The 20,662-nt window shown below is 34.9% G+C and overlaps 1 protein-coding gene across 2 annotated transcripts; it reads right to left on the bottom strand.

The window, feature by feature from the left end:
• Nucleotides 1-10,710: 10,710 nt before the first annotated feature.
• Nucleotides 10,711-20,607, bottom strand: LOC120424756 (uncharacterized). Of its 2 annotated transcripts, none has more exons than XM_039588950.2 (4): nt 20,332-20,607; nt 19,879-20,277; nt 11,031-11,161; nt 10,711-10,921 (listed from the first exon to the last, which is right to left on the bottom strand). In XM_039588950.2, the coding sequence occupies exons 1-4, from the start codon at nt 20,461-20,463 to the stop codon at nt 10,744-10,746; spliced, it is 840 nt and encodes a 279-aa protein (XP_039444884.1). In that variant the 5' UTR covers nt 20,464-20,607; the 3' UTR covers nt 10,711-10,743. The 2 variants fall into 2 exon arrangements, with proteins under 2 accessions (XP_039444884.1, XP_039444885.1); XM_039588951.2 differs by having other exon boundaries at nt 19,879-20,262.
• Nucleotides 20,608-20,662: the final 55 nt, after the last annotated feature.

The raw sequence follows: 20,662 nt of genomic DNA, 5'->3' as shown, positions 1-20,662 counted from the left end.
CTGACTTCAACCAAACTTCGGGACAATGCCCAATAGACAATGGTTAGCCAAACAAAACGTGTTTGTTATTGTTTACATTGCGTGCTTTCGTTTTTGTTTAGTCAAGGTCAAACATTAATACGCGTTTTTCTTGGAACGTCGAAATGGCGGGTAGGACAAGATAGCACGACGACATCGACTTGTGGTTAGTTTTTTTTTAAACGTGTTATATTATATGTTTTCCAACCCGATCAGGTAGAAATACATAGAAAAGCTCAAGTGCTGTAATTGTCAGGAGGTTAGAGCTTGTTATTAAAACACCCAGATTAGCTGGGTGTTTTAGACAGAGATTTGTTCAATAAATTACAAGAAAATTCAATAACAGAGAAAATGTTTTTTTTTTTTTTTTTTTTTCAAAAAATCATAGGTTTACGCTGCTTGTTCAAAGGTGGAGAAATGTGTCTTTAGGTTTTGCTGCAAAATTTCTATAACCAAAATATTTTTAAATTTCTAGCATTTCTAGCGATAAAATAATAATAAAATATTTCGCTATGCACAACATTTTCGATCAAACTATTATATTCTAATTTTTTTTTATATTCCAATAATTAAAAGAAAATTCTAATATCAATAATTAAAAAATTACTTTCAAATATTTCATTTTCTGTCCTTGACAAAATTAGTCAAAATTATCCCATAGTTCCAGCAATTTTAGACAAAATGAAAAAAATATAACAAATTGTATTACGGACACTTAGAACATTTTCGAACACATTGTTGTTATCATTAATCAACTTTCAAATTTTTAACTTTAAAAAAAGTATTGGTATAAAGACCACATTTTATGACCAAAATTATGTCCTTGCCAAATTGGTAAAATTTATCCCATATTTCTGGTCATAGCAAGCAAAATAAAAAAAAACAAATTGTATTATGGACACTTAGAAATTTAACAATTTTTTGTTTTCCTTAGGAGGGTATATCAATAATTATAACAGGACTTGATATTGAAATGACATCTGTATTGTTATTCACACCTGTACGGGAAGCCTATCATCGGCTGATTCCGACCATTTTTTTTTTGTATTTTTTATTTGGCTCAAACTTTCTGGGGACCTTTCCTATGACCAAAGAAGCCATTTATGTCATTGGTTCACCCATTCAAGTCTCCATACAATTTTGGCAGCTGGCCATATAAAACTGGTAAGTAATTATTCGATAATCTGTAACTTTTGCAAGAATTTTCTGATCAATTTGGTGTTTTTCAGAAAAAAAAAACAGGAACATGCACGGAAAACAATTGCCGATTTTTTTATTAGTTTTTTTTACAAAAACTCGATATCCAAAAAACCGTATTTTTATTTTCGAGATTTTTTGATACGTTTATTTTTTCGTTTTATTTGCATCAAGACTAAAATTATAAATGGGCGTAATATTGAATGTTTGGCCCTTTTGAAATGTTAGTTTTGATTAAAAAATATTGAAAATATTGTGTTCGAAAAGATCAGAAAGTTTCACAAATGTTTCACTTTTTAACATTAAAAATCGGACGATTAGTTGCTGAGACATCAGCAATTGAAATTGGAGGGTTGTTTGGGTGAGACTTAGAAAACTTAAATTTTCCTGCTTCTTTTTCTTTAAACCAGTGTATCACAGCAACTTGAGGTTGAAATCTTCAATGTCTCTTGGACAATTTTACAGCAATTTATTTAAAAAAATTATGACCTTTTTAATAAAATATTTTCAGAAATGGTCAGAACTCATGGTCACAATTTTTTAAAATCCAGAAACTTCAAATATTTTGCTGGAATCAAACATTCGGTGACCATATCATGAAAACGAGACACTTTATCACAAAATTTGTAAAGTATTTTTTTGCAATTCCGTCGTAAAACTACTTATTTTTCCTGTCATTCTTGAACGACGAAACAGCCTTCTTTTTTTACCAAAAGTAACAAAATCGAATTGTAATTTTTTTCAAAACATATGCCGAGAAGTTCTACTTTTCAGCTTCGAAATGGATGCTGAAGAGTTGAACTTTTTAGCACTTGTTTGTAAAAGTTATACATTTCAACATTTTTTTTTTTAAATTTATTTGATTCATTGACTCAATGTATGGTCATTTGTACTATAATTCTGTTCAAAGAGTGTTTATCGGAATTGCAAAAAACGTTGTATGGAACTCGTTGCAAAACTTGATTTTTTTTTCTTCACTCGTCTTATTTATCCAACTCGGTGAACCTCGTTGAATAAATGTACGACTCGTGCTGAAAAAAATCCTCTTTTTGAATATTGTTGCATATACTACTCTTTCGATTGCAAATTCAAATTTACATAAAAAATAAGTCAATTTTTTTTCCAAAAATCACTGCTTTTTTTAATATTCATGACTCGGCGGTAAAACTCTTAACCTTACTTCTCTATGACTTAAAAGTTGCGGGTTTTGGTCCCCTAAAACATAACTAAAAATCCCTAAATGAAATCCATTTCCGGTTTTGGTAGAGAATTGTTCTGAAGAGAACAACTTTGCCTTGAATATTTTTTTGGTCATTATATTATATTATTATTATGGAGTTCAAATCACACATATAAGAAGAGCAATTCTCTACCAAATCGGTCTTTTTTTCTTAAATTTTAATTTTTCGTTTTTTTTAATCCGACTGAAACTTTTTTGGTGCCTTCGGTATGCCCAAAGAAGCCATTTTGCAACATTAGTTTGTCCATATAATTTTCCATACAAATTTGGCAGCTGGCCATACAAAAATGATGTATGAAAATTCGAAAATCTGTATATTTTGAAGGAATTTTTTGATCGATTTGGTGTCTTCGGCAAAGTTGTAGGTATGGATAAGGACTACACAAAAACAAATGATGCACGTTAAAAAAATTTTTGGTGATTTTTTATTTAACTTTTTGTCACTAAAATTTAATTTGCAAAAAAACACTATTTTTTTATATGTTTTAGAGGACATCAAATGCCAACTTTTCAGAAATTTCCAGGTTGTGCAAAAAATCTTTGAGCGAGTTATGAATTTTTGAATCAATACTGATTTTTTCAAAAAATTAAAAAATTGGTCGCAAAAATTTTTCAACTTCATTTTTCGATGTAAAATCAAATTTGCAATCAAAAAGTACCTTAATGAAATTTTGATAAAGTGCACCGTTTTCAAGTTAAATCCAGTTTTAGGTGACTTTTTTTAAATTGGTCGAAGTTTTTCATTTTTTTTTAAATTAGTGCACATGCTTGCCCACCTTTGAAAAAAAATATTTTTGAAGAGCTGAGAAAATTCTTTATATTTTGCATTTTTGAACTTTGTTGATACGACCCTTAGTTGCTGAGATATTGCCATGCAAATGTTTTTAAAACAGGAAAATTGATGTTTTCTAAGTCCCACCCAAACAACACACCATTTTCTTATGTCGATATCTCAGCAACTAATGGTCCGATATTCAATGTTTAAATATGAAACATTCGTGAAATTTTCCGATCTTTTCGAAAAAAATATTTTAATTTTTTTTAAACCAAGACTAACATTTTAAAAGGGCGTAATTGAATGTTTGGCCCTTTTGAAATGTTAGTCTTGGTTTAAAAAATTTTAAAATATTTTTTTCGAAAAGATCAAAAAATTTCACGAATGTTTCATATTTAAACATTGAATATCGGACCATTAGTTGCTGAGATATCGACATAAGAAAATGGTGTGTTGTTTGGGTGGGACTTAGAAAACATCAATTTTCCTGTTTTTAAACCTTTGCATGGCAATATCTCAGCAACACAGGGTAGTATCAACAAAGTTCAAAAGTGCAAAATTTAGAGAATTTTCTCAGCTTTTCAAAAATATTTTTTTCAAGAGTAAGCAAACATGTGCACTGATTTAAAAAAATTAAAAACTTCGACTATTTTCAAAAAAGTCACCTTAAAATGGATTTAACATGAAAACGGTGCACTTTATCAAAATTTCACTAAAGTACTTTTTGATTGCAAATTTGATTTTACATCGAAAAATGAAGTTGAAAAATTTTTGCGACCAATTTTTCGATTTTTTGAAAAAATCAGTATTGAATCAAAAATTCATAACTCGCTCAAAGATTTTTTGCACAACCTGGAAATTTCTGAAAAGTTGGCATTTGATGTCCTCTAAAACATATAAAAAAATAGTGTTTTTTTGCAAATTAAATTTTAGTGACAAAAAGTTAAATAAAAAATCACCAAAAATTTTTTTACCTTGTATCATTTTTTTCTAGTGTAGTCCATATCCATACCTACAACTTTGCCGAAGACACCAAATCGATCAAAAAATTCCTTCAATAGATACAGATTTTTGAATTTTCATACATCATTTTTGTATGGCCAGCTGCCAAATTTGTATGGAAAATTATATGGACAAACTAATGTTGCAAAATGGCCTTGTTGGGCATACCGAAGGCACCAAAAAAGTTTCAGTCGGATTAAAAAATACAAAAAAAATCGAATGACCGAAATCTGAGAGAACTGCTCAGAAATAACAATGGTATAGTATTGTTTAAGAAACTGTTTCACTCCTTGGACAAACACTTTAAGTACATTTGATGCCCTTATCAATTTTTCACCCCCAAGTAACAAATCCAGCTACTTTATTTCGAAAAGCTGCAAAACTTCACCACAAAGCTCCAGTTGCACACCCACCACCTCCAGGCCCGTTGCCCAAAAGTTTCAACTGCAAGCCAACTAACCAACCCAAGTGCAAGCCACAAAAGGGGGAAGAAGATGGGTTGACAGTTACAGAGTGGATGACACCCTCGTAAATGAAGTGTACTTATAAAGTATAGGGCTGAATGGGGCTGGGATGATGGTGCCCGCCGGGTGTTGTGACTTTGGACGTCTGCCTCCCAGTGTTGCAACGTTGACTGTTTTGCGGTAGAAAAAAGGCTGAAGAGGGGGACTTGCTAGAATGCCATAAATAAATCAACACACCGGCTGGTGAGAAATAATATGAAGATTAAATATTTTGAATGGTTTGAATTCTTGATGCGGTGACTTGAAGGAACTGGAAAATGTAACAAATGGACAGTAGCTTTGCTGGAAAGCAGTAAAGCAAGAGCATATGAAAAGATGTTTTTGTATTCGAATACCATTTTTAAATATTTCAAACCAGTTCGAGTTGCCCTCTCGTAAAATCCTTTTCTCGCAAAGCTTGACCAATCGCTTTCAATCGCTCCAAGCTGATAAATAAAAAATTGAACCCGTAATACCCAGTTAAACCCGAAATTTCCATTTCACACTCGCCGAAATTCGTGACACGCACGATTGTTAACCCCATTGAACAAAACAAAAAAGAACTCCCCCAACCCCCAAAACACCTGCTCTCGAAACACGTGCATAAAACACGACTTTCGACGGGCCCGGGACATGCTCGAATGGGCCACGCCAATGCCCTCCACTCATCGGATTACAGCCTGTCAGTGAGTATTTGCGATCGACCACAGCTAGCAGAGCTTCCACCGAGTCCATCCAGCCGGATGATGACGACGGACCCAACGTTGGAAAATGGGAAAGTGCCTTTTTCCCTCTCGCAAAACAAAAACTTCAAACATGCGAACACGATCCTCAAAACGCATCCTGGCGAGTCAACCAGGTGTGCGCATCAGCTTATTGTTTGGTATAATTTAATTTATGCATTGAACTGTTCGATTGGAAAATAGAATTTGCTGCCTGGCTGGGCCGAGGATTCGAGCTTTCCACTCGATGGTACCCGGGTTGGTAACGGTATGTTGGGGTGCATCCTGTGGGAATCTCCTTTCGATGGATTGGGCTGGACTGTATGGGAATGGTTGCTTCTTTGTTGATTTTTGAGCAGAGGTTGCAAATCAAGTTGAATACAATTGTACGGACTTGGTACAAGGATAGCGTTATATTTTTCACTCAATCTCCAAAAACCTGAGCTGTATTTGAAGCCAGAGTCGCCAAATTTTTAGTTTTCGGAATCGGAGACAAAGTTAGACTAACTACAAAAGCTAAAAATCTCCACAGCCCTGAATATTAGATATTAATTTATGTACATTCCAGCAGTTCATTTTTTTTAATTGTAGCATCTCTTTCAGTTGATGGAACTTAAGAGTGTCTTCGCTTTATGTTCTGCAAAAAAAAAGTTCATGTTGTCACTTCCACAAATACAATCAACTCAAACAACAACTCCAATACAATTTGTTGAAATTAAGCCAAATCTAACTTCAACTTCGGGTACATAAAAGTACGTCACCAACTCCGGCTTCAACTTTACAGATTGGAGATTGGTATTAAAAATGAAAGTTTCTTGTATTAAAATAAAAAACTTCTTTGTCATCCGACAAATTTGGAACAGTTTAGAGATCGCCAATGTTTAAAAAAAATGAAAATCGGGAATTGAACATTTTTTTACTTAGATTTTGACTTTCTCGTGATCTTTCTATCTATCCAACGACCGTTCCAAGTATGAAACCCTGAAATCCACCAATTTGGATCACTTTTTACACTCACGGATGTAAATATACCATGGTTATATCCTAAAAATACGTATATTCAGCAAAATATTTCTTTCAAGCGCTGAAACCAATGAATCGCAAGCTGAATTATGATTTTGTGAAATTGCTGATCATTTTTTGGGGGATTATCAGGTAAATTTTGTCAATTCCATTAGTGACGTGATGGGAGCAAGGGCGTCTATACGAGGTGTCGCTACATCTGCTGAAAATTTCCGGTGCTTGGGAGGGGAGAGCGGATTATTTCTATTCTTAGCACTAAAATTCGTGCAAAAAACAAATAATCGTGGGTGTACAGATTACCAAGTAAAAGATTCACCAAGCGCTCACATTCGTTTCCAGAACCAAGTTGCTGCGGGTATGGAGATCATATTATCAAGTAAATTATGACAATTGAGTTTAGATTGTTCATTAAATGACGAGCAATTAATTGTCAAAAAAGGAATTGGTATACACGACCCTCTCCGATATCAATGAAACATTGAAAACATTTTATCCTAGGCCTATATAAGCCATTTTTATGTATATGGAGTCAATTGTACTCAAAAATAACGCTTGAAAAGGGCGTAAGTTATTTAAATATTTTTGTATTTTATAATTTAAAAATTACTGTATCTCGAAGCCGTTGCATCGTATCAGAAAGTGGTCAAAGACAAACTTGTAGGAAATCGGATGGGCTTTCTGAAAAAAATAAATAAGCTGAAATAAAATTGCATGCTGCTTTTTGGAATTTCAAGTTTAAAAGTTAAATTTAAAGTTATGTCACGATTTTCTTTAGTTCAATTTTTTTGAGGAAATAGCCTAAAATGTAACAAAAAGTTTTCAGAAAACTGCTCTCCTAAAAAAATACCACCAAAAAACATATTTTTTCAACATTTTTATTTTTAAAACCGCTGTATCTTTCCAAGGATTGCACATAGGACAATGGTCAATATGTAAACCTTTATGTAAAATTGTCTGTAAAATCGATTCCAACTATCGGTATTCAAAAATTTTGACGTTTAAACCACTTAAAGAAAACAGTTTTAGTAAATGATTTTTGTATTTTTTTACGAGAGACAGACCATCCTTCGTTTTTCGTCAGTCTTTTTGTAACATCTTAGGCTATTTCCTGAAAAATTTTGAACAAGAAAAAAAATCGTCACATCACCTTAAAATTTAACTTTTAAACTTAAAAATCAAAAAGTCTCATAGAAGTGGCGTGTGTTTTTATTTCAGTGTATTTTTTTCAGAAAGGCCGTCTAATTTCCTACAAGTTTGTCTTTGACCACTTTTTGATACGATGCATCGGCTTCAAGATACAGTAATTTTTAAATTGCAAAATACAAAAATATTAAATAACATGTTATTTTCGAGTGCAATTGGCTCGATATATACAAAAATGGCTTATATAGGCCTAGGATAACATGTCTAAAAAGTTTCATCTAAATCGGAGAGGGTCGGGTACAAAAGTACCAGAAAAATTCCGGAATTGATCTACATCGGTTTTGAAAATAAAAATGTTGAAAAAACACAGGTCTTGGCAATTTATTTGTGATTTTTTGGAAATTTGGAAATATTTTATGTGTGACTCAATTTTCTAGCCTCGGAAATATTTTTATCGGAAAGCTCATTGGACAAAAATAAATGACAAAGATAACATTTAACGATGGATCAGCTATGGAACGAGCTGTCATATAGGATACTTTCTGTCAAGAAAGGTGGTGATGCTTATTTTTCAAGATTGATTTGAAAATCCATTTTAAACCCTCTGTCTGTCCCTGTTCGAATAACTGTCCCATTTGTCGTACAGAGTGTCATTTTCCTGAAAAAAAAATGTTGTAGCATCGTGAACAATAATATCAACAATTTAAGCTTAATTTTAGGAACATATTCTTTTGCTTGATATTAAAAAAAAATGTTCATAACTGGTTCTCTAGAACGACTTTTATCGTTTTAGGTAAAAAAAATCATACGGTTTTAGCACCCTATTTACTGCTCATGTTCGCTTAAATGTCCTATATGCAAAAACAGCAAGCTGAGAAAAACGCAAGAAAAGTTTGTCCCACACATAAGGCTACGTGTTAAGATTTCGCGAAAAACTGGTTTCGTCCTGATATTTAGAACAAAGCACTGGATGTTACAGTTTAGGTCTTTCTTAAGGTACAATTAATTCCACAGTTATAGAACATGCAATTTTTAGGCTGTGTTTGCTGTACTTATTAAAATAGTTGATTGAAACTGAAATAAGTTTTGGATTTGATTAATTTATTGTCATCGATTTCAAAAGAACCCATGTTCGCATAGACGTCTCATATGCAAAAACAGCAAGCTGTGAAAAACATTGAAAAAAAAATGTCCCACCCATAAGGAAATGTGCTAAAAATCCAAAAATGGGGTGATATCAAGTTTTCTAGAGCGAATTCCCAAACTTTTTATTTTTTTTCTGAAGGTTTAAAAGCTAGAAAATCAAAATATCTAAATTTCATGATACAGAAAATTTAATAAATCCACTTAAAATATAGTTTCCAATCACTTCGATTTTTTTTTAACAAAAAGATATTACATGAATAAGGAAGTAACAGACGATTTAAGCTGGAAATTATGCTTACGCAAAGTGAACTGTCAAACTTTCCGAGCGTTTTTCTTGAAACACCAGATTGAATGACGGGTGCCACGATATCTCGTGATTGGATAATCCTCTTGGCATTTTCACCGATTCTCATGTATGTACAAAATCAAAATGATGCAAATGCATAGGGACATTAAAAGATCATGGGCAGAAAAGGTTTTCGGTTTTATAATCGAGTGTAAATTACAGTTAAAAAATTTGACTTTGAAAAGACCGAGAGTCATGTTTTTTTAACGTGTGGTTTTGAGAAATTGGCGAAAATAGCAATACATCGAGAAAACATTTCTCAAAAACCCTTCGGAACCCCTTACAACAGTTTCAAAGTGATCTGTGGAACAAATGTTGCAGCCAGGGAGAGTTGCGGGGATTATTATCCATCTACACTCTGAAAACTTGCATCTACGCATTTGAAGTACAGCTGAATGGTGTTGAAATTTCGTTTGTGCTTAGGCTTTGTATTTTGAATTCTGCATCTTTTTTTTTTTTTTGTAGCTTTTGATTTTCAGTAGGTTTGTTTAGGTTATTGAACAATGGACAAGCAGCTATTTTGAATAAGTGATATTTTTCTACCACAGCATCAAAATATTGCTGGAAACATAAAAATTGAGACCAGTAAACCCAAATCTAAACAAAAGTAAACTTGTAAATTCCAGCGCAAAACCCAACTCGAAGCGTTTTACCTCCACATCGTGCCCAGACAAAACCAATCGAAAGCACCGTCCTCGGGAATGTATCGGAAGTGTGTGTATATTTTATGATGCATTTCCCCGTTGGCGTCCCCAAACACAAACACATCCGCATTTCTCTCGCCCATCCGGGGGGTGGACAAATAATTCAATTTTGGACGCTCCATCGTCGTCGTCATCGTCACACGCAATCCAGGGCCCCAAGGATGCGTTCACATTTGTTAGCATGTGTGTGAGTGTGTGCTTTTACGTCACATACGCTCTGGAATTCAGGTGGAGGAAATTCGTTTGTGTGTGAAGCTGGAAAATTGACGGAAATTGAATCATGTTCGATTCAGGGCGAACAAAGTGCATTCATTATGTAGGAATGCCGTCCGGGGGGGAAAAGTTTCAATTGGAAAGGTTTAGGTCGGAAATATGCAGGCCAAGGGCAGTTTTTATGATTTGGAAAAGGTCGTGCAATGCTGAACAGTATTAAAATTGCAATCGGAAATCAGCCATTCAAATTTGGCAAAAAATGGGTTGCAGAAAAATCACACGAACTTCAGATAATTGAAACTATGAATAATCGCGTTTTTGGACAATCGAGTCTATGCTGTACTTTTATCTCTTGACTTTATTTGTATCATTATAATAAATTGTGCAACATTAAAATGATAAAAATTAAAAAAAAGTATGCCAGGTCAAAATGCAAATTACAGTTGCACAGCTCAAGCTCCATCCATTCAGGTCGGCAAAAACACAAACCGGATACGGTCTCATTAGCACTCATCCATCAAAACATGGCCGAAACAGGACGGAGTCCGTCCCGGCACTGCTCGCACGCCACACCAACCCATCAAGATCACCATCAATTCAATTAATACAATTTATTCAATAAATGCAAACATGACACACACGCACACAAACACACACACACACTCACACTAGGCCAAACAGTTGGGGTCCTCAAAATGGGTGTTCGTTCGTTCAGGCCAATCCCTTGCTGGTCGTCGTCGTCGCCGTCGGCTTGAGCTGGGTCGCGTGCACCCGGATGTGGGTGTGGGGCACTTCCGGCTTGACCACCGGCTTTTTAGCGTTGTCCACCAGATGTTTGTACGGCACCGACCAGATGCACTCCATGCCGGCCCGTTGCGCTAATCGGGAGCTGAAAAGTCAGGACGTCAGGACGAGGGACCGCGTCGGCCAAGGCAAAAACATTGATGTTATCGGCGGGCCAACAAACTGAGGCTGGTTCTGGGGCAACACCAACTTACCTGTACTCGCTGGTGCAGTCCATCCGGGCCACCTCGAAGCCCAAATCACGTGCCAGGTTGAGCGAGTGGACCGTTAATTGATATCCGATGCCCTGGCCTTGGGCCTCGCGTGCCGTCGCCAGGATTGCGATCTGCGAGGGAAGGGAGGAGAGATCAATGCAAAAGAAGGAGGGAGGTGAGATTAGGGTCGTGAACCTTGAGCTAGCTAGCGGAAGCATTGGTCTGCCAATATAAACGTATTTATAATTAATTAAAAAGCCTGATTTTAATTGCATGTTTTCTTGCCATTTCTCCGTATTTTTGACAAAAAATAAATAAATGATTTGTTTTAAATAAGGTTTAAATTTAAACTCATAAAACAAAAAAAAATAACTGATAAGAAACCTTTCAACTAATACGATGCAGCTTTTCATATATAAATCCTAAAATTTTGCTGAAACAAGTATTTCGACAAAAACGATTTTGGTGAAAATTAGCACAATTTTGGTCTTTGGTCAGGAATCTGTGGTCCATTATTAACTCGTCATGATGTGGCGGTATGACTCCTTCGATTTTTGTGGATTTATACTAAGAAAAGCTTTTAATTGATTTCTAGCTGTAAACCGTATTTCGCCAATTGTAAACGAACGCCTGATTCGCCTATGAAATCAAAAAAAAAATAAAAAAAAATATTTAGAAATTTCCTATTTTCCATAACTCAACTGTAAATCATCGAAAGACACCTACAATAACCAAAAAGACGTACTTTTTGCCACTTTCTGTTCTTCTGTTCTTACATCTAAAACTTAATTGTGTGTGCGTTTTTTAAGGTTCAGCAAATTTATCATAAGAATGATCCTTACATCGCTTATTGTAGCTGGTAAAAATTTAGATAAATCGTAAATTAGCATATAATAGCAGTGAACATGTAGTTTATTATACCGTCATCTGGGGAGAAACGAAACACATTGAAATAGTTATTTTAATATTTTTGGTTGATTTTGGTTGGATCAGATACAGATAAAATAAATAAGTGTATCGATTTTCATTTTTGAAGCTTCGAAATGATTTCAAAACTGCTGTCCCTATTCATAATGTAGTTCCGATTTGCCCCAGTTGATAACATTTAAAAAAAATCTTAAGAAAAATATTTGAGCCGTTCTCATATTGTCAATAACAAAATAAATAAATTGTGTCATTCCATAAATCATGGACGAAACATTAATATATCGGTATTTAACAGAAATTCTAGGTTTGGAACCGATCGGTCTACCACTTTTGTTTTGGCACCACCCTCTTTTTAACGATTTTCCAAAACAAAATCATCTTCTCATAATTTTGCAACACTAACATTAAAAACTATTTACCGGTGGCATTTTATAGGGAATTGTCCAAGGGGTTCGATGAAAAGCAAATATCAATCCTCAAATGCTCCCTGGACAATTATACATTAGAGCAATTCTCCACAAAACCCAAAAATGGAATATTGGAAATACATTTTGTATTTCATTTGGCACATTATCCAGCAACAATTCCACATTTTTCCAATATTTCGATAATTCATTATTAAAAAAAACTTAATACATTTCAACAGTCATGCCAGTATGTTTGAAAATACAAAAAAAAACACAAAATTACTTTAAAAAAGCACAAAAATCTGTTTTTACAATATTTGTATCACATGATCGGTAATTTTTTACACATTTCAAAAGTAATAATAATCCAAATTTTCACAAACAACGTTTTTTGCCTTTCTTACTAAAGAAAGGTATAGGTTTTACTTTAAGGCGGGACGTCATTTCCATCTTCTTAATTATGGGTCATTCCACCTGAAGCGGAACACCATTTGAAAATTACCATCTCCGATTCTGCTCAAATTTGGCAGAGCTGTTGCGACTATCAAAACATGCAAAAATCCCGAATTTCATCCAAATCGGACCACCCCCTCCATTTTTGTACCCTCCTGAAAAATCGCCTTTTTGGCGATTTTTGAGCAAAACCCCTATTTTCAAACGGCGATAGCTCATGAACCACAAATCATAGAAGGTCGGTCTTAGACTCAAATTTGAAGGAAATTGGACGTAGAATCCATTTCCGTGATCAAAATTTTGATTAAAATATTTTTTCTACCTGTATTGCGCAATTGAAAACTTTAAACGGCCGTATCTCAAAACACCCCAACTTATTTTTTTTATTTGACCTCACCATCGTATTCCCCGGCCATTTTTACATAAGAATCACTTATCGACAGAAATGAATATGTTTCGTTCCAGAGATATCGAATTTTAAAGTTTTGAGTTTTTGAGATTACCTACATCAGCTTCATTCGCCGCATCTGCTGGAAGTAACCAGGCGGGCTGATTAATAACTGCTACCTGGTGTTCTGGGAGATGATTAATTTTATTTTTATTTTTATAATTTTACGCAAATATTTTTTCAAATAGCTAATACCTTGATCAATCTTTTTTTGTGTAAGGAATATTTATTGGGTTATTTTGAATGCACCGTTTTTACGTGTTGCTAACCGTTTTAGAGTACCCCCGGTAGGCGGTAGCAAAATAGTGCCATTTAGCAAAACCCCTTAAAATCTGATTTATGGATTAAAAGTTTGATCATATTAAATCGATTTTTATATTGTGAGTAAGCTCCATTTGATTGAAAGATGATTTTGGTCAAGGTTTATTTAATTAAAAAATCCTTATACGTGTGGACAGCAGCCGTATATATATTGTGTTCCAAGAATCCAAGAATGATAGAAAAAAAAAAAACATTGTTGTTCGGACGGTGTCGAAATCATCGCAACTAAATTTGGGGAATCAGCCGCTTCGCAGCAGATCAAACTTTGTATTTTTCTAACATTTTTCAGTTTTATACCTTCCAGAAATCCTTTTCCTACTCCTTGTGGTCCTCCTTCACTAGAGTACAACGTATCAACAAATTTTATTCATTTTAATTCATATTTTTACTAATAATGTATCGTGCACTTATTGTTCAGTGTTACTTTCAAGATCAATTGCATTTTACTGCTCGCTCCCTCGTAATCCAATTCTGCCATTTACTGTGTGTCGTTATTGCTCTGTCCTGTGGGTTAGCACAGAAATTCACTTAATTTTTTTATGAGAAGATAAATATTCGCGATTGAACTCCAGTTTCCTACAGTTATACAGTAAATTTTTGCTCAATGTGATAAAGATTATTTATGATGAATTATTATTTCAATAAATGACCAGGTAGCAGTTATTGATCAGCCCGCCTGTGTGCTTCTAGCAGATGCGGCGAATGAAGCTGATGTAGGTAATCTCGAAAACACTAAACTTTAAAATTCGATATCTCTGGAACGAAACATATTCATTTCTGTCGATAGGTGATTCTTATGTAAAATTGGCCGGGGAACACAATGGTGAGGTCAAATAAAAAAAATAAGTTGGGGTGTTTTGAGATACGGCCGTTTAAAGTTTTCAATTGCGCAATACAGGTAGAAAAAATAAATTAATTAACATTTTGATCACGGAAATGGATTCTACGTCCAATTTCCTTCAAAATTGAGTCTAAGACCAACCTTCTAAGATTTGTGGTTCCTGAGCTATCGCCGTTTGAAACTAGGAGGTTTGGTCAAAAATCGCCAAAAAGTCGATTTTTTGGGGAGGTACAAAAATGGAGGGGGTGGTCCGATTTGGATGAAATTCGGGATTCTTGCATGTTTTGATACTATCAATAGCCCTGCCAAATTTGAGCAGGATCGGAGAGGGTAATTTTCAAATTTGCACTTTTTCGTGCACAGTTGAGATGGAATGACCCTTATGTCGATTCAGCATGAATTTTCATCGGAAAAATCGTCAAAAAATCACACTGCATCGATTTCCGACGCTTCGTCGCCAAGTCGCCAAGTCGACAAGTTGTCAAGTTGAGCTTCGAATGCTGGTGCGAGAATGCTGGCGCATATATTTTGTGCCTCGACTTATACTCGTTTTGTAGTAGCTTATCTACCGATGTTTCCTACAACATGTATGATATCGTAGCTTTTCGGTTTCTTTTGCTCTGTCCTTTTTTGCATAACTGTCCAATGTTTATGCAAAAACTTTTGTGACGTAGGACATTCATCCGGCTACAATCAATTTGTTTCCCGTGCGCTCCTAAAATCGCCTTAATGTAGACTTCATTTTCGTCATTTTATTTAACAGGGTTCATTGGATTCCAATAGGAGCTTTCCAAGCTTTCATCGTTTATATCGTTTTCAAAGTTTTCAATGCTGGCGACGCCAATGGCTCTCTACCTAAGGTTCTCGCGATTGAGTGTGTAGTGGTGCGGTTGTTGAAAATAGCTATCTCTGACTCTGTCACTTTCTTAGAAGCTGAATGGCTAGCTTCCTTGCACCGTGCGGCACACGCGGTTCACCGAAGCTAAAAAACCAAAACCGCGGTGTGCGTTGCCACTGGCGCTTGGGAAGCTTGCTATGATCGCGTTTGTCATAAACGCTTGTTTGATTACAAACGTAGGGGGAGAGGGGGTAATATGCACCCCCGGGGCAAAAGGCACCCCCTGCTTTTCTCGGTATTTGGATGAAATTTCCGCGGAAAAATCATAGAAAATGGAAGCTTAACATTGCTAAACCATGCTGGAAAAATTTGAGCTTCGCAGTATAAAAACAGCTCAAGTTATTTGCAAAACTTTAAAATGTTGTGTTTTCATCTAATTTTCTTTGCACTTTCATTATGATTTTTGGACAATATAAAAAGCATTTATTGATATTGTAAGTGTTGAGGTATATAGTTTTTGCCATAATCTTCATTATTCTGTAGATAGATGAGTACACAAACATCAAAAAATACATTTTTAATTAAATTTTCTGCAAAAAGCGTGGTCGGGGCAAAATGCACCGCTGTGAAGCTCCTTTGTAAAAACAGCGGTGTCATCTAGTGGTGACTAGTGAAAACTGCTTTTACCCGGTGCATTTTGCCCCATGTTGTGGTGCATTTTGCCCCGTTGTTGTAGTGCATTTTGCCCCAATGTTGCGGTGCATATTGCCCCGCATGGTTGTTTGAAATGAATCAAAAATGTTTTTAGAAATTTGATATTTTCGAACAATTTTGAGGTTTTTTAAGACTTTTTTCACATGGATGACGAAGAATAATAGTTGTTTTAGAACATCGAACAAAATTCTTCCACAGTAATGCTGTAATGGTTGAGAAATCACAGTTTTCCCTTAGGGGGTGCATATTACCCCCTCTCCCCCTACAAACATATTGTACGATTGAATATATTCTTTTGGTGAAAATTGCGTTTTTTATTTCTTTTGGAAATCATATCATTTATAATACTTTGCTTTCATCATAAGACTTTCTTTTGTGCTGACGTTATAAATAAACAAAGTCGATGTTATGAATTGAAAAAAGTTCTACTATTGTTATATTCTTTATAGAGCGTCCAATTTCCCGTCTCGGGAAAAAATATCCCGGGAATTCCCGAGATTTCCCGAAAAAAAATAATTCCCGTTTCCCGGGAAATTTCTAAATTTCCCGGGAATTCCCGAAATTTAAGCGGAAGTATACATTTTCTTAACTTTTGTGTACGTTTTTTTAAACTTACAAAAAAAAAAAAGATGATAGAACCCAATTTAATTTCATTAAATTCAATTTACTGTTCTTATTGAACTTATCAGTTCGTCTGAAAATTTCATGTCAAGATTTGTTTCAGATGATAATAATTTGAGAAGCATTCACAACTAGGAACAGATCTTGTTTGTTTGTTGGGCAACAAAAATTACGGTGTTATGAAATGAAAATAAAGTATCAAAATTTTGGTAAGCTTTTTAAACGAAAATACTTGTTATATTATTTGAGAATAAGGTAAGTCTTCCCGCCAAGATCAAAATTGTTTTTTAAGGTGTTGTTTACCATGACCAAATATTTGAAAACATTGAGTTGTAATTACATAAAAATGGTATTTCAAGTGAAAAGCAGATTTTTGAGCTAAATTCAATGCTTATCTAACCAGTAAGATTTGTTCTGGATAAAATATTTGTCATGAAAAAACTTACTTTTTTTCATATCAATGTTTTGCCATGAAAAACATATTTGCTGCATGATTTTTTTTTTCATTTCAACTAAAATTATCAATTTTATTCTTTATCCTATTCTCTCAAACTAGTCACAGAGACGTATTCAAAAATTTTTTTATCGTTTTGGAGCATGGATTCATTATACTCACTTTTCAAACACTGTGATTAAAAAAAGTATACCTAGCTACTTTTTATTAATACAAAAGACTAATCTTTATTTTCGATATTTTGAACGAATTGAAAGACAGCTTATATCTTTAGAAAATTTATATATTTTCTTGATGTTGTAAGGTTTTTTTACAAGCAGCCAAGGCATAAATTGAACCTAACACTTATTTTGACCATTATAGTTGCTATTTCATTCTATTTTGTTGCAAAACATTAACCAAAACCAGGATCAGAACAATTTTCGATATATTTAAAATTTCCCGGGAATTCCCGGGATTTCCCGGGAAATTTGTTGAAAATTTCCCGTTTCCCGGGAATTTTGTAACCCCGGGAAATTGGACGCTCTAATTCTTTAGTAAGAAAGGCTCTATCTCACCCCAGGTGGGATTAAATCGGGTTTTTTGAAAAACTACTAAAAATATGAGTTTTTGACAATATGTTTATCAAGATTTTGTCCTACATTTCCTTAATTTTTTTTAGCGTACTCAAAATTTTCACAAAGCATCGAAATCTCGAAAAAAATATTCCGAAAATTTGTTTGCTTAACTTTTTTGAGAGCACTTCAGGTTTTCAGAAAACTACGTATTTTCGAAACAAAAAATTAACAGAAATCAGTTTATTACATCGAGAATTTTCACTACAATTCGATAGTAATATTTTTGTAAATACCCCCAATTTTCAAAGATCTACGTATTTTTTAGAAAAGTACAAAAAAATAGCTTAACAATTAGATTACTGCCCCTGATCGCATACATGTCCCATATGCATTTTCATCAATTTTGAGTTAGTGATGCAGTTTGGTTTAAAATCGTGTGCTCTTTCGAAAGAGTCTACAACATCCAATACTTTGTTCTAGAAATCAGGAAATCCAGTTTTTTCGTAAAAACTTAACATGTAGCCTTATGTGTGGAACAAATTTGTTTTGCGTTTTTCTCAGCTTGCTGTTTTTGAATATAAGACATTTATGCGAACATGGGCAGATTATTCGATCATCAGAGATTTTGTTACTATCAAAACGCTTGAAAAAACACTCCAATTTTTTGATACCTATACTGCAATAATTAGAATTATGAGGATTTTTTCGAAGCTATGTAAATTTTGTGAACAATTTAAGTGCTCTCAAAAAAAGTTCTCTAACTTTCGAAAGTTATGCAAAATTCACATTAGAAACCTTCATTGTAAATACAAAAATATTGAGTATTTTTTTAAGAAAATACATAGTCTTGTGAACATTTTTAGCATTTGAAAAAGTATCATCACTATCGAAATGTATTAAATCATTTGATACCCATATTGTAAAACCCTAAAATATAAAGTACTTTTTGGAAATGACGAAGCTTTACAAAAATTTTGAGTACTCTAAAAAAATATTGTTATAATTTGAATCTTTCAAAAATTCTAAATCATTAGGTACATTCAAGACTCGATTATCCGAAGCATCGATTATCCGTAGTTTCGATTATCCGAAGTTCGATTATCCGAAGGTGTTTGCTTGGGACTTCGGATAATTGAATCACGAACAAAGTTTTTTTTTATTTTCTTACATTTAACATCAAATTCAAGTTCTTCGATTTAAAAATCCTAAATCACTTTAGGGTAGTTTAGGGGTCATACTTAGGCTCGACAATCAAAAATAAGACAAGGATTATTTATTGTGGTTCGATTATCCGAAGTAACATTTTGTCAAGGCTTTCGGATAATCGAGTCTGGACTGTACCTATATTGTAAAAACTAAAAAAGTAAGGTATTTTTTTTATAAATACGTAGTTTTGTAACATTGTTTGTTAAATATTTTTGTTATTATCATCGAAATGTATGAAAAAATGCTGATCGTTTCATACCCATGTTGTAAAAAAGTTTTATTTTTTTATTAATTTTAAGTATTTTTTTGCGAAAATGCGTAGGTTTGTTATCGCTAAAAAAAAAAGGGTGGTACGAAAAATAGAGGAATGGTCCAATTGGCACCAAACTTAGAAATGTTTTTAGTACAACATTCACGTGGGTTTTTTTATAGCCGGTTTTAATATGTAAACATGATTTGTAATCTTTGACCGATAAAGTTCTAAAAAGTGTTATAACCGGCAATAATGTACCCGTGCGAATGGGATTTAGCTGTGGACAGATGATTGTTCCCTCTATGTGTGGTTCATATGTGTAAGGGTTAAGTCCGAAAATGTACTTAGTTGAAATGGCCTAATTATATTTTAATGGTAAATTGTTGCCGCCATCAACCGAACTTGTCCCATTAAAAATAAAAATATCGAATGCTTTATAAAAAAAGGGTTTACAAAACTGATTAATGATGAAGTATTTGTTACAAAAAGTTTATGTCGAAATACTTTTTTTTTTTTGGAAATTAATGATTGCAAAACAACTGGACCCCTCCCTCCCCCAACGACTTTAATCAGATCAAGGGACATAAACTTTAAAAAATATTTGCAACGGCCTAAAGATTAAGAAACAAATTAAAAAAAGATTCCAACAATCAACCATCTAAACGCCCGTTACAACCAAATAGCACATCCACGCGCCACCACACGCTCTAGCGGCCACTAGTGGAACCATCGCTTCACCCCCACATCTTCTGCGCATGCGAGCTTTCATACAGTGAGTCACACAAGTATTGATACCACGTCCACCTACCTCAAAGATGCAATCGGTGTTGTACTTTTCGTGCAGCTTTGGCTCGGTGGACACGATCGACCAGATGTAGAACAGCTTTCGCAACGAGTCACACTTGACGCTGTCCGCCTTGTGCTTCAGCAGGTCCCCGTCCCAGACGCAGTTCCGCTGGTTCACCGCCACACCCACGATCCGGTTGTCCTTGTTTTCGACGGCAATCATCGTGAACCCGTCCTTGAGGTGGTCACAGAGGCGGGACTCCAGGCACGGGTTCGCCATCGATTTGGTGACCTTGAGGCTTTTGAGCAGCGGTTCCTGGCAGTAGAAGTGCTCCCGGATGAAGTGCATTATGTGCGGGTCGTCCTGGGCCTTGGCCAACCGGATGGTGAACGGGCGCGGGATGGACTGTTTGGCGAAAAACTGCGCGTTCGTTAGCTGTCAAAATGATTACGGAGTTTCGGTTCGCAAACTCACCGAAAGGGTGAAAACGCCCTTGTTCCGGAACGACGGTGACGTCTCGGGCCACACCAGGCTCAGGACGCCACGCTTGAGGTGTTCACCAGCGTTCGATAGTTTTGCCCCGGCGAATTTAAGCGATCGAAACATTACGCCGCGTTGATGTTCTGAGATGTTGGGTGGCAAAACTATCTGTCAAACACAAGTCCCTTTACCTTCGAGCGATCACTTCGATCTTTCGGCTGCTGAGATCGTTAATTTTGAAACAAATCTTGTCTGGCTCGGATACAGTCTAGACTACAGATTGTCTAGGGAAACAGATTGGCCAATGTTTCTGGACACCTAACGC

Source organism: Culex pipiens, chromosome 2 (assembly GCF_016801865.2).
Source record: "Culex pipiens pallens isolate TS chromosome 2, TS_CPP_V2, whole genome shotgun sequence".
NCBI classification, from domain to species: Eukaryota; Metazoa; Arthropoda; class Insecta; order Diptera; family Culicidae; genus Culex; species Culex pipiens.
Note: the sequence above shows the minus strand (reverse complement) of the source record. Positions and strands in the feature narration are given on the sequence as shown.

Coding starts and splice junctions, on each gene's coding strand:
- LOC120424756 (XM_039588950.2), bottom strand. CDS start 20,463: ATGTTTCGATCGCTTAAATTCGCCGGGGCAAAACTATCGAACGCTGGT. Junction 20,278..20,331: donor AGGGCGTTTTCACCCTTTCG/GTGAGTTTGCGA, acceptor ACGAACGCGCAG/TTTTTCGCCAAACAGTCCAT. Junction 10,922..11,030: donor GACTGCACCAGCGAGTACAG/GTAAGTTGGTGT, acceptor CTGACTTTTCAG/CTCCCGATTAGCGCAACGGG.